General features: G+C 37.2%; 1 protein-coding gene across 3 annotated transcripts in view; it reads right to left on the bottom strand.

Moving 5' to 3' along the window:
- Positions 1-18,049, bottom strand: part of LOC143036412 (uncharacterized) — a 362,560-nt gene that overhangs the window by 66,427 nt on the left and 278,084 nt on the right. For all 3 annotated transcript variants that reach the window (XM_076203749.1, XM_076203748.1, XM_076203747.1), the window contains one exon: positions 3,070-3,224. In XM_076203749.1, coding sequence (XP_076059864.1) covers positions 3,070-3,224 — 155 coding nt within the window. The remainder of the gene's footprint in view (positions 1-3,069; positions 3,225-18,049) is intronic.

Below are 18,049 nucleotides of genomic sequence, written 5' to 3'. Positions count from 1 at the left end.
AATGATGAAAATTGCTTATTTACACACGAAGTTATAGTTACTAAGGTGCGAAAAAACTAGTTTTAAGAAAATAGCATTTTTATGTTTATATATTCACTACTCCATAAAAGTGCCTCTAAAGAGTATCAAATGCACATATCTACTTACATAATCCTTTGACCATTTCTGGGAAGTAAGCAGCAGATGTTCATTACATTTCTTTCGTACCCATGCCAGCTGAGAATCGTGACAATCCTAACCTTCCATATCCTTCACATAATGAATGGTACACATGAATTACAATCCCTTTGCTAAGGTGAGTATTCTTGCACTTCTCAGGTTCAGAATGGAGCAAAATACTTCGGCAACTATCACATCTGACATATTTAGTTATGGAGTAGTGAATTTATAAATAAGAAATGTATAAAACAGGATAGCACGTGGAGAAATGACGCATGCATACACTGAACCCTTTTTCGATCACATTGAGTGTGGTGACTGCTGCCTAACCTATCATACAACAATATCAGAGTATAAAATTAAAAAAAAAAAAAAAAAAAAAAAAAAAAAAAAAAAAAATACAAGGAAAACAAACCATAGCAAACAAAGGGGCGTGGCTGACGGGCGGACCTTTAAATCTCTGGCCCTTTAAACCCGCCATTACCTGAGAAGGGTGGCGTTATACGTCTGGAAACCAGTCCCGCGGTGTTCAGGGACACCACACCCGTCCACACACGAAGTTTGACAAAATTGGATATTTTTCACCAAAAAACGCTCTATCACCCTTCCATCCACCACCCTCTCCCATGTGTACTTATGCTTGACTTTCTTCTGAAACACTGTATTTGCTATCATCAACTCTCTAGACACATTTCCACCATCAACTCTCCACTATGATTCTTTCCTGGAACTCCACATTTCCCAACCACTCCATCAATTGGACCATTTCCTACCCTAGCATTAAGGTCTCCCAGTACTATTACATTGATATTTCTCCCTAAATACTCAATGCACTCATTTAAATCTATCCAAAAAGCCTCCCTTTCTTCTACGCTCTTCTCACTGCCAGGCCCATATGCACTTACAAAAATCCACATCTCCTTTCCCAGTTTCACCTTCATCCACATTATCCTTGAGGAAACCTCCTTCCACTCCACTAAACGTTTACCTATCTCTCCACTTACTAGTATAGCCACCCCTTCCCTCCCTCGCCCTCTCTTCACTCCTGATAACCTCCCACTTACACTCCCAAACTTACACTCGCCCTTCCCTTTCAGCTTAGTTTCACTCAAAGCCAACACATCCATCTTTCTTCTCACAAACATACTACCTATCTCTTCCCTTTTACTCTCATCTGTACCACATCCACGCACATTAAAAGACCCCAAACCTTAGGGTGCTGGTCGGAAAACTCCCAGACTTTATGCCTTTGCTTTTTCTTTTAGGAATGTCCCCTGAGGGGCTACAAGGAGAAGGATGCCTAGTCCCAATCCCCGTCCCTTTCTTCTCGCCTCTTACGATCCAAGTGGAATTACTTGGTGGCAGTATTCTTTTTCCCCACCAAACATAGTACCAATATATAAAGGAGTAGGGAAGATCCTACAAACTTCAGACCGGTATCCCTTACAAGCACAGTAGCAAAATTATGCGAAAAAGTCATCAGAAACAATTGGACCAAACACTTGGAAGAAAATAAAATAGTAAATCCTAAACAATTTGGCTTTAGAAGTGGAAGATCGTGCACCACAAACCTAATCTGCTTTTACTCGAGATTAATTGAGATAATACAAGAAAGAGATGGCTAGGCAGACTGTGCCTTCTTGGATTTGCAGAAAGCATTCGACAAAGTACCACATAAAAAAATTAATAAGAAAAATTGAAATAATAGGAGGAATACATGGTAAGCTGCTGGAATGGATGAAGGATTTCTTAACTGGGAGAGAAATGAGAGTGGTACTTAGAGACAAAAATTCAAACTGGGAAGATGTGATAAGTGGCATCCCGCAAGGCTCTGTATTGGCTCCTCTAATATTTGGCATATATATAAATGATATGGATGAGGGAGTGAAGTGTTAGATGAACTTCTTTGCTGACGATGCCAAATTACTAAAGAAAGTAAGAACAGAAAAAGATTGCAGATCGCTGCAAGAAGACCTAAACAAAATATGGGAATGAAGTCAGAGATGTGAGATGAACTTCAAGATTAAAAAAATGTAGCATGATGGAATTTGGAGAAAGCAAAAACAGAGTATCGAGTCAATATAAAATTGGAAACAAGGAAATCAAAAAAGTTGATTCAGAAAGGGACCTGGGAGTAATCATCTCAAGTGACTTGACACCTGATAAACATGTCAATAAATTATTTGGAGAGACTTATAACTTAAGATCAATGAAAGTGGCCTTCGACTACATAGATGAGGAGATGGTAAAGAAATAGTTGTTACACTGGTAAGACCTAAACTAGAATATGCTGCAACACTGTGGGCACCTAGCACAAAGAAGAACATAAGAAAATTAGAAAGAATCCAAAGAGCAGGAACAAAAATGGCACATACACTCTCAAGTTTGACATACGAACAAAGATTGGAGAAATTACATCTGTCAACACTGGAACAGAGAAGAGAAAGAGGCAATTTGTTGACCATTTACAGAATTATGAAAGGGTTGGAAATTCTTGATAGAGACAACTTATTAAAGTGGGACAAAAGAGAAACAAGAGGACACAAAAAGAAATTAAAGAAGAGACCTGAAAAAAATAGCTTCCCACATAGAGTGATTGATGTCTGGAACAAACTAAATGGAGAAACAGTGAATGCCAAAACTATACACAATTTTAAGAATAAACTGGATGTGGAGAGATACGAAAACGGGTCACTACGAGCATAGCTCTCGTCCCGTAAAATACAACTAGGTAAATACATCATCTTGTATTGCCCTACAGATGCCTTATCCAAATAACAACATCTACAAGTGACTCATGGACCAATGTGATGGCTGTTGCTGATTACCTTGGTACTATGGATCTCCTGCAAGAGAAACCTGAGGCAACAGACTAATTGATAAAACATGAAACATTTGAAAATAACTTACCTGCAGCTAGTGAAGATCATGTCTGCAGCTAGATGCAATTCCATGACAGCTATGGATGCCAGAGGCCAGGGTGAGGATGAAGCAGCTGAAGTGATGCTAGTACTACCTGTGGCTTGTCCTTCATGTAACACCCGCTTTATATGTCGTATAACACTCTGAAATGTGTAAGAACAGAAAAACACTGTGAATTGCTACAGAGAGACCTGGATAAAGTCTGGGAATGGAGTCAAAAGTGGGAAGTAAACTTCAACATTAAGAAATGTAGTATAATGGAACTTGGAAAAAGTAAAAAAAAGGAATATTAGGATAATATCAAATCAGTATAAAGGAAGTAAAGAAAGTTCCAAAAAGGACCTAGGAGTAACTATCACCAAAGACATGTCCCCAGACAAACATATAAACAAAATAGTCAGAGAAACCTACAATTTATTAAGATCAATAAAGGTGGCTTTTAATTACTTGGATGAAGTAATGGTAAAAAATAATACTAGTCACACTAATAAGACCAAGGTTGAAATACACTGCAACGCTATGGATACCCAGTATAAAAAAATATGAGGAGAATAAAAAGAATCCAAAGAGCAATGACAAAGATGGCACCAACATTTTCAAAATAGATATATGAACAATGATTGTCTAAACTGTAACTACCAACCCTGGAACAAAGAAGAGAAATAGGCAATCTACATTTATAGAATCATGAAAGGCATGGAAGTCCTTGACAGATAAGCCTTATTAAATTGGGATAAAAGAAACAAAGGGGTATGAAAAGAAACTCAAAAAGGACAATTTTAGAAGATATCTGAAAAAAAAAAAAGTTTCCCACACAGAATGATGGATGTCTGGAACAAATTGGATGAAACAATAGTGTGTGCAACACTAAACAAGAATTTAAGAACATACTAGATGTTGTGAGATACAAAGACAGGTCACTATGAGCATAACTCCCCTTCCCATATAATACAACTAGGTAAATACACATAAAAATATACACACATACATACATATACCAAGGCTTTTTCCCCCTTACAAGGGAGGTAGCCACAAAGGAAAAGGCATAAAATCATTCCCACCCATTCCATCCCTGAATACACTCCACACCCCTCCACCCTCCCTCTTATCTTAGCACCTCCTGGATGATGGGTCATCCCTGCACCTTGTCCACTGCTCTGGGTCAGCCACTATATATTTAACGAGGACATGTGTAAGAGTAGAAAATGGAGAAAGCGAATGGTTTGAGGTGGATGTGAGGCTGCATCAGGGTTGTGTGATGTTACTGTGGTTGTTCAATGTATATACAGATAGAGTGGTAAGGAAGTCGATGTGAGTGCTAGGTAGAAGTTAGGAGTTGGATGATGAAGGTGGAGAGATGTTGAATTAATTTGTTTACGGATGACACTGCACATGTGTCTAATTCTAAGGAGAGATTGAATCAATCAAAGACAGAATGGCTGTTTGAAAGGAGAAAGTTGAGAGTAAATGTGGGGATAAATAAAATGACAAAATGTACAAGGAGTGATGAAGGTGGCAGGTTGGCTGTGGGCATGAAGGGTGAGAAGCTGGAGTCTCCATGTGGCAGTGAACTAAGTGGCAGATGTGGAGGTGAATTACAGAATAAATGAGGCATGTAAATGTTTGGGGGAAATGAAAAGTCCTGGGTGAAAATACAAAGAGAAGGTTGTATAAAGGAGTGATTGTACCATGGCACTGTATGAAGCAGAAACTTGGAATTTAGGGGAAGCACAAAAGAAGAGTGTGTTTGAGAAATATGGTAGGTATTACAAGAATTTTGAAGGGGCAATGATGATAATAGTGTTTATGAAGAGAGAGAAGATGACGACACATCTCTTCCAATTTTATTTTTCCGTGCCTTGCATATTCAAGTGAACCAGTCTTTTTTTTCAATTCCCTCTCCCATTACCCCTGGCACAAACCTTTTTCACACCCAAGTTCCTTATGTTAAGGCTTCTCTTTTCATGCTTCTTTACGTTTGTGAATTCCCTCCTATCTGCTTCTCCAAAGAAGTTTCTAAAACCTGTGGCATAGTGTACTAGCATAACGTCTGGTACAATAGGGTACAATGGTGTAGTGGTATGCCCTGACCAACAGTGACACTCATCGTACAAAAGCCCTTTCATATGGCCAACAAGGCCCCCTCTCATATGTGTACTAGGCATGGCAGTGTCTTCACCCATGCTGGCAGTTACTCTCTAGACTTCTTAGGCACATGACGTGCCCCTCCTCTGTACACATAACCTACCGATTAATAAACGCACAAATCATCGTACCCAAGTTTCACTATATGCTCCCCTTGTAATAGCAAAGATGGTGCAGTAAGATTGCTTGCAACGTGCAACTTGCAATATTGAAACATAATCGACAATTTGTTAATCAGTGGCGTGTGCGTGAATGAGTGACAATAACATGACAATACAAGATCCGGTGGCACTTATGTGAACAAGTTACTTTGATTTACCTAGTTGTATTTTGCAGAAGAAGAGTTATGTTCGTAGTGACCCCCAGTTGTATCTTTCCACATCCAGTTCTTTCTTTAAATCATGTATAATTTTAGCATTCACTGTTTTCTCTTTCAATTTATTCCATGCATCTATTACTCTGTGTGGAAAGCTGTTCTTTTTCAGATCTCTTCTGTAACTGTCCTTCTTAAGTTTCTTCTTGTGTCCTCTTGTGTTTCTTCTGTCCCATTTAAGTAGATCATCCCTATCAAGGATTTCCATCCCTTTCATAATTCTGTAGATGGTTATCAAATTGCCTCTTTCTCTTCTTTGCTCCATAGTAAATTTAGTTTGTCCAATCTTTGTTCATATGTCAACTTGCTAAGTCTTTGTGCTATCTTTGTCAATGTTCTTTGAATTCTTTCTAGTTTATGTTTTTTATTGTACTGGGTGTCCATAGTGACGCTGCATATTCTAATTTTGGTCCTATCAATGTAACTAATAAGACCAAAATTAGAATATGCAGCATCACTATGGAACCATGCAACAGTGCGCATGCTGGAACGTGAGTGCAGTGCAGTGTCATTCAACAGTGTATTTACCTATTTCTATTTTACGGGATGAGAGCTATGCTCGTAGTGACCCATTCTTGTATCTCTCAGCATCCAGTTTATTCTTAAAATTGTGTATAGTTTTGGCACTCACTGTTTCTCTGTTTAGTTTGTTCCAGACATCAATCACTCTATGTGGGAAGCTATTCTTTTTCAGGTCTCTTCTGTAACTGTCCTTCTTTAGCTTCTTTTTGTGTCCTCTTGTTTCTCTTCTGTCCCACTTTAATAAGTTGTCTCTATTGAGAATTTCCATCCCTTTCATAATTCTGTAAATGGTCAACAAATCACCTCTTTCTCTTCTTCTGTTCGTATGTCAAATTTGATAGTGTAGGTGCCATTTTTGTCGCTGCTCTTTGGATTCTTTCTAATTTTCTTATGTTCTTTTTTGTGCTAGGTGCCCATAGTGTTGCAGCATACTCTATTTTAGGTCTTATTAGTGTAACCACTATTTTCTTTACCATTTCTTCATCCATGTAGTCGAAGGCCACTTTCATTGATCTTAATAAGTTACAAGTCTCATTTTTCTCCCAATTACGAAATCCTTTACTTATTTTAGGAATGTCACCTTTGGGGCTACAGGTAGCAGGACTCCTAATCTCATCCCCGTCCCATTTTTGGTCGCCTCTTATGACTCAAATGGAAAGACTTGGTGGTAGCATTCTCTCCCCCCACCACAGGGTAGGTGAAAAAAGGAAATGAATATTCAGAGAAGTGGTGCATGATAGTAACAAGGGGTTGGGGGACAGCATAATGGAGGGACAGTCTTAGTATAAAAGTGTCATCATTTCTCTCTGCACAGAGTTTTCCTCTATCACAGACAAAATAATGTGTGGCTCTGGTCTGCAAGGGTGCCCCATATAGACCCTAAAGTATCAACTGCATGCTACTTTGCCACAATAACATGCAGCCAATACCCCAGATGGGGTACACATGGGAGAGGGTGGTGGATGGAAGGGGGGCAGCTAGAGCATTAATGGACTATGGTGACCAGGAGTATGGTAGGAAGAGTTAAGGATGTACATGTTCTAAGGGGAGAGAATGGGGGAATATCAGAACATTTTCTGGTGGAAGGTAAATTGAGAGTGGAGAATAGGTGGAGAAAGAGGAAAAGGGCAGAAAGTAGGGAGGTACTAAGAGTGAATTGCTTAAATGAGAAAGAAAAGGAGGAGTAGAAGCTGAGAGAGGAGTGGGAGGGAGTGAAGGATAGAGTAGAACTAGGAGTGGAGGAGGAATGGGGATGGTTCAAGGAGGGAGTCATAAGGTGTGGAAAGATGGTGTGTGGAACAAGGAGGGCAGGAGGAAATAGAAGGAAGGGTACTGAGTGGTGGGATGAGGAAGCAAAGAAGGGTGTAAAAGAGAAGAAGCAGGCATTCATAGATTGGCTGCAATTTAGGATGAGGGAATCGTATGAGAGGTACAAAGTAAAGAGAAGGGAAGTTAAGCATAAGATAAGGGAAGCAAAGAGGAGAGCAGTTGTGAAATGGGTAAGAGTATGACAGAAAATATTGAAAGTAATAAAAAGATGTTTTGGAGAGAAATTAAAAGAGGAAGAGGAGGCAAATCAAGTAGAGAAGAAAAGGTAAAAGGTGCAGATGGAGAGATGATAATGGAAGAGAAGGCAGTGAGAGGAAGGTGGGCAGAGTATTTTAGGGAGTTGCTAAATGTGAAGGAGAATAGGGAGGGAAAGGTAGTTGCAGTGGGAAGCGCTAAGAAAATGAGAGTAAGAAGTGAAGAAAATGGAGGAGAAATAGGGAAAGATGAAGTGAAAGCAGCTGTTAAGATGACGAGAGCAGGTAAGGCACCTGGGTTGGATGGATGCCTTGCAGAATGTCTGTAAAAAGGAGGTACAGTTATGGTGGACTGGCTGGTGAGGTTATTTAATGTTTGCTGGAGAGAGGGTAGAGTGCCGGAGGACTGGAGGAGTGCCTGTATAGTTCCGCTTTACAAGGGAAAGGAGGACAAGTGTGAGTGTAGTTGTTTCAGAGGGATCAGCTTGAGTGTAGTTGGGAAGGCTTATGGGAGGATCTTGATTGAAAGGATTAGGAGAGGAACAGAGGGAGTAATTGGCGAGGAACAGTGTGGGTTTAGGACAGGTAGGGGTTGTGTAGATCAGATTTTTGTGGTAAGACAGATATGTGAGAAAGTTATAGGAAAAGGTAAGGATGTTTTTTGGGCTTTTATGGATATGGAAAAGGCTTATGACAGGGTAGACAGGAAGGCACTGTGGGAGGTATTGCAGATATATGGGATAGGAGGAAAGCTGTTAAGAGCAGTTAAGAGTTTTTACAAGAGTAGTAGAGCTTGTATTAGGATTAGAAATGGAGAGAGTGAATGGTTTGAGGTAAAGGTGGGACTTCATCAGGGATGTTTTATGTCACCCTGGCTGTTCAATCTATACATGGATGGGGTGGTGCGAGAGGTGAATGCAAGGGTAGTGGGTCAGGGGTTGGAAATGGTTAAAGAAAATGGAGAAAAGTGGGAAATAAGCCAGTTGTTTTTTGCAAACGTCACTGTGCTTGTAGTGAGATCGCCTTTCATTTCCCTGGTCCCAGTATTGTGCTCTCACTCTAGTGAAATCAGACTTGAAGTGATTATTCATGACTATTTCTAATTCTTCTGTGTATTCTATATTTGCTTGATGTAGTTTCACCATTTCCTGTTTATTTTTAAGTTTACCATTCATGTATCGATAGAATAGCTTGGGTTGCTCTTTGCATTTATCTATAATGTCCTTTTCATGGTTCCTTTTTTCCTCTCTTCACACTTTTACATACTCATTTTTTATAGTTTATATATATACCTGCCATTTTCCAGTTTGTTTAATTTTTTGTTTTTTTTTAATCTTTTTTCCATCTTTTCCAAGCTCTGTTCCTTCTATCTTTTGCCTCACTGCATCTTTTGTTGAACCAGCATTTAATATACACTCTGTCTAGCTTCTGTCTTGGTACATGCCTATTCACTCCTTCATTGTAATTTTCCATCAAGATATCCCATTTCTCTTCCACTTTTGTCTCTTCCATGTAAAATTTTTTCTAATTTGCATTCTGAAGGAATTTCTTCAGTTTTCCAAAGTCCGTTTTGCTCTACATCAATCTTCCTTTCCTATGCTTTCATTTCTCTCCATGTATATTCCTTTAGTTCAGTCTCAATGAGTATATGGTCACTCCAATTGGTGACTTGTATTAGATTTTATCCACAATTTCAGGTTCTGTTGTGAATATTAAACCTAGTCTTGACGGCTCATTATTTCTGTATCTGGTGTTTTCACTGACCCACTGAGTCATTGTATATTCCATGGTCATGTCCAGTAATACATTACCCAACAAATCTTCGCCTTTCACTGTCATGTCCTGCCAACAAATTTCTCTGTTATTAAAGTCCCCCATAATTGTGTTTAAGCTGTAAAATAATTCATTAGTTTACACAAAAAATGTGGCCTCAAGAAAGCAAAATGTCCGACAATGACCGGGTGAAAATCGGGAATATGACTTGTGTCGTTAAGGTATATTCGATAGTCATAACCAGCAAAATGTTGCTCCAAAGTTCTCCCCTTTTTACTATCATTTCTTCCCAGATTATATGCTTTCCATTAAAATCCCCCATAATTACTATGGTACCACCTTCTTTCAGTAACTCATTTAGCACATTCATTGTGTCTTCCAGTAATTTAAAATTGATCACTATCAAACTAAGCCTGTGTTTTTGGTGGCACATATACTGCTACAAATTTTCTACTTTTCATTTTTTTATTTACAACTTTAATCATAATTAATTCCTTATTATATTTTCCTTCATTTATTTTTATCACATTTAAACCCTTTTTGGTCAATATCATGACACCTCCTGTTCTATTTTTTGCCCAGTGGTTGTATAGACCTTGTCCCACCATACTTATTGATAGAGGTCCTTTCAGTTTTGTCTTCACAATTCCCATAATGTCAGATTTCTCTATTTCCAGATAGTCGTTTAATTAATCAATTCCAGAGATCATACTGTCTATATTTATGTATGCCACTTTTAGTTTCATATTTTCTTATCTTTTTTTTTTTTTTTTTTTTAAGTTTCCATTTTTCTGATATCCCATTTTTTCAGTCTCAGGTCTTAAATGAAAAAAAAAAGAGAAGAAAATATGAAACCAAAAGTGGCATACATAAATATAGACAGTATGATTTTCTTCTCTTTTTTTTTAATTTAAGTTTCCATTTTTCTGATATACCATTTTTTCAGTCTCAGGTCTTAAAAAAAAAAAAAAAAAAAAAAAAAAATAAATATATATATATATATATATATATATTATGGGAATTGTGGAGACAAAACTGAAAGGACCATCAATAAGTATGGTGGGACAAGGTCTATACAACCACTGGGCAAAAAATAGAACAGGTGTCATGATATTGACCAAAAAGGGTTTAAATGTGATAGAAATAAATGAAGGAAAATATAATAAGGAATTAATTATGATTAAAGTTGTAAATAAAAAAATGAAAAGTAGAAAATTTGTAGCAGTATATGTGCCACCAAAAACACAGGCTTAGTTTGATAGTGATCAATTTTAAATTACTGGAAGACACAATGAATGTGCTAAATGAGTTACTGAAAGAAGGTGGTACCATAGTAATTATGGGGGATTTTAATGGAAAGCATATAATCTGGGAAGAAATGATAGTAAAAAGGGGAGAACTTTGGAGCAACATTTTGCTGGTTATGACCATCGAATATACCTTAACGACACAAGTCATATTCCCGATTTTCACCCGGTCATTGTCGGACATTTTGCTTTCTTGAGGCCACATTTTTTGTGTAAACTAATGAATTATTTTACAGCTTAAACACAATTATGGGGGACTTTAATAACAGAGAAATTTGTTGGCAGGACATGACAGTGAAAGGCGAAGATTTGTTGGGTAATGTATTACTGGACATGACCATGGAATATACAATGACTCAGTGGGTCAGTGAAAACACCAGATACAGAAATAATGAGCCGTCAAGACTAGGTTTAATATTCACAACAGAACCTGAAATTGTGGATAAAATCTAATACAAGTCACCAATTGGAGTGACCATATACTCATTGAGACTGAACTAAAGGAATATACATGGAGAGAAATGAAAGCATAGGAAAGGAAGATTGATGTAGAGCAAAACGGACTTTGGAAAACTGAAGAAATTCCTTCAGAATGCAAATTAGGAAAAATTTTACATGGAAGAGACAAAACTGGAAGAGAAATGGGATATCTTGATGGAAAATTACAATGAAGGAGTGAATAGGCATGTACCAAGACAGAAGCTAGACAGAGTGTATATTAAATGCTGGTTCAACAAAAGATGCAGTGAGGCAAAAGATAGAAGGAACAAAGCTTGGAAAAGATGGAAAAAAAAAAAAAAAAAAAAAAAAAAAAACTGGAAAATGGCAAGTATATATAAACTATAAAAAATGAGTATGTAAAAGTGTGAAGAGAGGAAAAAAGGAACCATGAAAAGGACATTATAGATAAATGCAAAGAGCAACCCAAGCTATTCTATCAATACATGAATGGTAAACTTAAAAATAAACAGGAAATGGTGAAACTACATCAAGCAAATATAGAATACACAGAAGAATTAGAAATAGTCATGAATAATCACTTCAAGTCTGATTTCACTAGAGTGAGAGCACAATACTGGGACCTGGGAAATGAAAGGCGATCTCCCCCTATGAGTGAGATAATAATAACACAAAAAGAAATGATGGAACATCTATCAAACCTTGACATCAGGAAATCACATGGCCCAGACAGAATTGTAAACTGGATTCTAAAAGAATGCAAAGAACTAATGGACAAAATATATAAATAAGTTGCTCACTTTAAAAAGGGAAAAATACCAAAAGACTGGAAAAATGCTAACATTGTACCAATATATAAAGGAGGAAATAAGGAAGAACCAACTAACTATAGACCGGTCTCACTAACAAGCACTGTAGCCAAAATTTGTGAGAAAATCATCAAGAATAGATGGGTATAACAATTGGAAGAAAATATAATAAACCCAAGACAATTTGGGTTCAGACAAGGAAGATCATGTACCACAAACTTATATGTTTTTACTCAAGATTAATAGACATAGTGCAAGAAAGGAATGGATGGGCTGATTGTGCCTTCCTGGACTTACAAAAAGCTTTTGACAAAGTAGAAAAAAAAAAAAGCATATAGGAGGGATACAAGGGAACCTACTAAAATGGATGGAGGACTTCCTGATTGGTATAAAGATGAGAGTAGTGCTCAGAAAAAAATATTCAGGTTGGAAAGAGGTGATCAGTGGAGTTCCACAAGGATCTGTATTGGATCCAATAATGTTTGCTATTTATGTGAATGACGTGGATTATGATGTGCAATGTTACATGAGCTTCTTTGCAGACGATGCTAAATTGTTAAGGAAAGTAAAAACTGAAAAGGATTGTGAATCACTACAGAAAGACCTGAATAAGGTATGGAACTGGAGTCAGAAATGTGAAGTGGACTTCAATATTAACAAGTGTAGCATAATGGAGTTTTGAAAAAGCAAAAATAGAAAATCAGGACAATATAAAATTGGAACGAAGGAGGTAAAGAAGGAGAGATCCAAAAAAGATTTGGGTGTAATTATCTCAAATGACTTGTCCGATGATAAACAGATAAACAAAATTGTCGGAGAATCCTATAACTTGTTAAGATCAATAAAAGTGGCATTTACATATTTGGGTGAAGAAATTATCAAAAAAATATTGGTCACACTGCGGCGACATTGTGGTCACCTAGTACCAAAAAGAATATAAAGAAAATAGAAAGAATTCAGAAACCAGCCACAAAAATGGCCCCTGCATTTGCAAACTTGTCATATGAGGTGAGATTGGCTAAACTGGAGTTATCGACTCTGGAGGAATGAAGAGAGGCAACCTACTGACCATCTACAGAATCATGAAGGGCACAGAAATACTCGATATAGAGGACTTGTTAAACTGGGACAGGAGAAGCATAGAAGGACATGGAAAGAAAATAAAAAAAAACAGTTATAGAAGAGATTTAAAGAAAAACAGTTTTCCACATAGAGTGGTGGACACTTGGAACAAACTGGACAAAAAATAGTGTGCACAAAAGCCATTCATGAGTTTAACAGCAAACTAGACACTGCGAGATACAAAGGCAGGACACTATGAGCGTAGTTCCTCTTCCCATACGATACAACTAGGTAAATACACACCAAAAATTCTTGGTGTAACATACAATACATCCATGTCATTCACATAACACATCATTAAAAATAAATGCACACAAAGACTTATTGCACTGAAATTAATCACTGGAACAACATTTGGACAGAAGAAGAAGAAAAATGCATACACTCAGTGATGAATTATAAGTCCTGCATGAGCACCTAATCTCAGTGAGACACACCTCAACACCCTTCAGACCATACAAAACAAAGCCCTAAAAACAATCACAGGCTGCACAAATACAACACCTACAGACCATCTACACATGAAACAAAAGTCCTCAAAGTCAAGCATTTCCTTGACATGAGAAACACACAAACACTTGCTGCAGCCTCCACAAACACAGCACATCCACTAGTACCAAAAACAATATTAAGAAACTAGAAAGATTACAAAGAGTGACAACCAAACTAGCACCGACTCTCGCCGAACTAACATATGAGCAAAGACTATCCAAACTGAACCTACCAACTCTGGAACAAAGAAGAGAAAGAGGAGATTTGCTGACTATCTACAGAATAATGAAAGGAATGGAAGTTTTAGACAGGAATGACCTGTTAGTGTGGGACAACGGTAAAATGAGAGGACACAGAAAAAAACTGAAAAAAGATATAGAAAAAACTTGAAAAGGAACAGTTTCCCACACAGAGCGATTAATACATGGAACAAATTAGACAACAAAACAGTATGTGCAAACACTATACAAGATTTTAAGATAAAACTTGATGCGGAGAGATACAAAGACGGGTCACCACGAGCATAGCTCCCCTCCCGTATATTACAACTAGGTAAATACACTACATAGCAGAACACCCACACATAACAAGAAACATAAAAAATACACCCAAATAACCTATATCACACACAAATAAATTCTTCTCTTCCTCCACAACCACCAAATACCAGCCTCCGGAAACATATTCATAATCATATCACTGCTCCATTAACACACTAAAAGACAACACATTGCTGCAAGCCAGACCCCTTGATATCCATCACTCTGAATCCTCTCTCTCACAAAAGGACAGAGTCCACCTGGCCAGACTGAAGTGCAGCCACCACCCAGCCCTTATAAGCTACCAGAAGAGGCTGGATGCCCAGGATGTAACACTTCACCCCATAATATTCAACATATAATGGAGACTGTATTATACACAATCACAAATGCAAACAGCACAACATACACTTTATAAAGGATTTGTGGGAAAACCATGTTCCGGCCATGGCATTCCTTGGGGCGACAGGACTGCTTGGACAATCTAGGGAATGACAACACCTTAAAAAAAAAAAAAAAAAAAAAGTAAATAACGAAATACAGGCAATGTCTACAAGAACTGAAGAAAACTTAGATGAGGAAACTTTGCTGAAGATTAAGAAATGGAATGAAAACAGAGAAAACAAAGAAATAGCCTTTAAAGAAATAGTACAACAACAGATACAGGAAAATGCAAAGGACACAATTATTCAAGTAATCATAGAAAAAGCAAATTGGGTCAGAGATACAGTGGATAGGAAAAAGTGTATTGGGGTATATGGATTAAAGGGAAAACATGGCCTGGACAATATTCTAAAGAAAGAAACTGACCTCTAAAGATAAAACTAAGATCACAAATGGTAGAAGATATATTAGCAAAAACAAGCAAGTTAGCAAAGAATGAACATTACAACAATGAATAAAAATAGAAATGAATGTTGAGGAAAGAGAGAGAAGACACTAAGAGGTCAACCTAAGGGAAAAAAAAAAAATGCAAAGAGAATGGAGACAGAAAGCAAGGAGTTCTATTGAAGGGTCACAGACATGAGGCTGAGAAAATGGTACATCAAGTGGAAAAAAAAAAAAAAAAAAAAAAAAAAAAAAAAAAAACAGGATGGAGAAGGAAAAAAATTAAAAATGGACTATACTAACATAGACAGATTAATCTCAGGATTCAATGAACTAAATGATAACCTTTCAGATGAAAAACCAGACATAATGGGAATTGCAGAGATGAAATTAAGGGTCCAATACCACCTAATAGTGTTGGACATGGGCTATACAATTATTGGATTAAAAACAGAAACAAGAAACAGGGTGGAGGAATCATGTTCTTGGCCAAGAAAAACTTAAATGTGATGAAAGTTACAATGGGTAAAAACAGTGTGGATATGATCATGATAAAAGTTGAAGATTGTGACATGAAAAGTAGAAAGTTTGTGGTGATTTATGTGCCCCCAAAAATGGGCTCTTGGAAAGAGGGCGAGAGATAAAAAATGTTAGAAGAGACAAGGCATTCATTAAATGAGATACTAAAGGATGGAGGTAACCTGGTACTTATGGGTGATTTTAACTGCAAAGAAATCTGTTGGGAAGAGATGACAGTGAAAAGTGGAGAGGATCTATGGGGAAATGTATTACTTGACATGACCATAGAGCATACAATGACACAATGGGTAAATGAAAATACCAGATACAGAAGTAATGAGGAACTGTTGAGACTGGATTTAATATTTACAACAGAATCTGAAATTGTGGGTAAAATTGAATACAAGATACCATTTGGAGTGACCACATATTAATAGAGGCTGAACTAAAGGAAGAAATATGTATGGAGAGAAATGAGAAAATACTTGACATGACCATAGAGCATACAATGACACAACGGGTAAATGAAAATACCATATACAGAAGCAATAAGGAACTATTGAGACTGGATTTAATATTTACAACAGAATCTGAAATTGTGGGTAAAATTGAATACAAATACTATTTGGAAACAGTGACCACATATTAATAGAGGCTGAACTAAAGGAAGAAATATATATGGAGAGAAATGAGAAATACAGGAAAGGAAGATTGATGTACAACAAAACAGACTTTGGGAAACAAGAAATTCTTTCAAAATGCAAATTGGGAAAGATTCTACATTGAAGAGACAAAAGAGGAAGAGAAATGGATGATCTTGATGGAAACTTATAATGAAAGAGTGAATAAATACGTACCAAGACAGAAACAGGAAAAGGTGTACATTAAATGCTGATTCAATAGAAGATGCTGTGAAGCAAAAGATAGAAGAGATAAAGCTTGGAAAAGATGGAGAAAAGATAAAAAAACCTGGAAAATGTCAAATATATATCAACCATAGAAATTAATATGTAAAAGTGCAAAGATTGGAAAAAAAATAAAATAAACCAGCAAAAATACATCATAGAAAAATGTAAAGATCAACCCAAACTATTCTATAGATATGTGAATGGTAAACTTAAAAATAAACAGTAAATGGTGAAACTAACCCATGAAAATACATAATACACAGATGTAAAAATGGCTGAAATCATGAACAATCACTTCAAGTCGGTTTTCACTAGAGAAAAAGTACAGCATTGGGACAAAGGAAGTGAAGTGTGATCTCCCCCATTAGGGAAATAACAATAACACAAAAAGAAATAATGGAGCAGTTAACGAACCTTGATGTTAGGAAATCACATGGCCCCGACGGAATTGCAAATTGTATTCTAAAAGGATGTAAAGAAGAACTAATGGACAAAATATGCAACATAATAAGTTACTCAAAAAGGAAAAATACCAAAAGGTTGGAAAAATGCCAACATTGTACTAATATATAAAGGAGAAAACAAAGAACCAACTAATTACACTATGGTCTCCATTACAAGCACTGTAGCCAAAATTTGTGAAAACATTATGAAGAATAGATGGATAAAACATCTGGAAGAAAACAATAAACTCAAGACAATTTGGATTTAGACAGGGAAGATCATGTGCTACAAATTCAATCTGTTTCTATTCAAGACTAATAGATATAAGAAAGGGATGAATGGACTGGTTGTGCTTTCCTAGACTTACATAAAGCCTTTGACAAAGTACTACACAAAAAATTATTTTAAAAATTGGAACACATAGGAGGGATACAAGGTAACCTACTAAATTGGATGGAGGATTTCCTGCATGGTAGAAAAATGAGAGTAGTGCTCAGAAAAGTGCACAGAGCCACTGTCATAGAGTTGTTGTTTTAGAACCCATTTCTGCTGCCAATGTAGATGTGTAATTCTATCTACATTATTGGGAGAGACAAAGTCTGATTGTTGGGGAAGCAAAGGCTGAGCAATGTCTTTTCTTTACTGATTCCAATATTCTTTCTCATTTCTACATACAATGCAATCTCTGGAGTAACCTCAGGGGGGCTGCCAGATTTTACATATTTACAAAGGTTACCATATATATATTGGGAAAAAATATAACAAAATGGTTTGTTGTGTCAGTTTGGAGTGACATCATCAGGCACCAGATAGTTGCACTTCTTCACTGTAGTCAAGTAGTGTAGTTTTTTGTCCAATGCAGGTGTCAGGGCATTTTTCTGAAATGCTGGCAGCTTCTATTGTTCAGTTGTTGTTGTTGTTGTCGTTCCCTAGACTGTCTGTCTGAGCAGTCCCGTCTCCCCAAGGAATGCCATAGCCGAAACTGGGTTTTCCCACAAATCCTTTATAGAGCGTATGTTGTGTTGTTTGCGTGCATGATTGTGTATAATGCAGTCTTCCATTATGTGTTGTATGGTATGGGGTGAAGTGTTACATCCTGGGCAGCTGTTCACAATGCGGTCATCCAGCCTCTTCTGGTAGCTTAGAAGTGCTGGGTGGTGACCGCACCGCAGTCTGGCCAAGTGGACTCTGTCCTTTCGTGGGAG

The sequence above is a fragment of the Oratosquilla oratoria genome, chromosome 20, assembly GCF_046742065.1.
Source record: "Oratosquilla oratoria isolate Oo_2021 chromosome 20, ASM4674206v1, whole genome shotgun sequence".
NCBI lineage: Eukaryota > Metazoa > Arthropoda > Malacostraca > Stomatopoda > Squillidae > Oratosquilla > Oratosquilla oratoria.
This window is presented reverse-complemented; position numbering and strand designations above follow the sequence as displayed.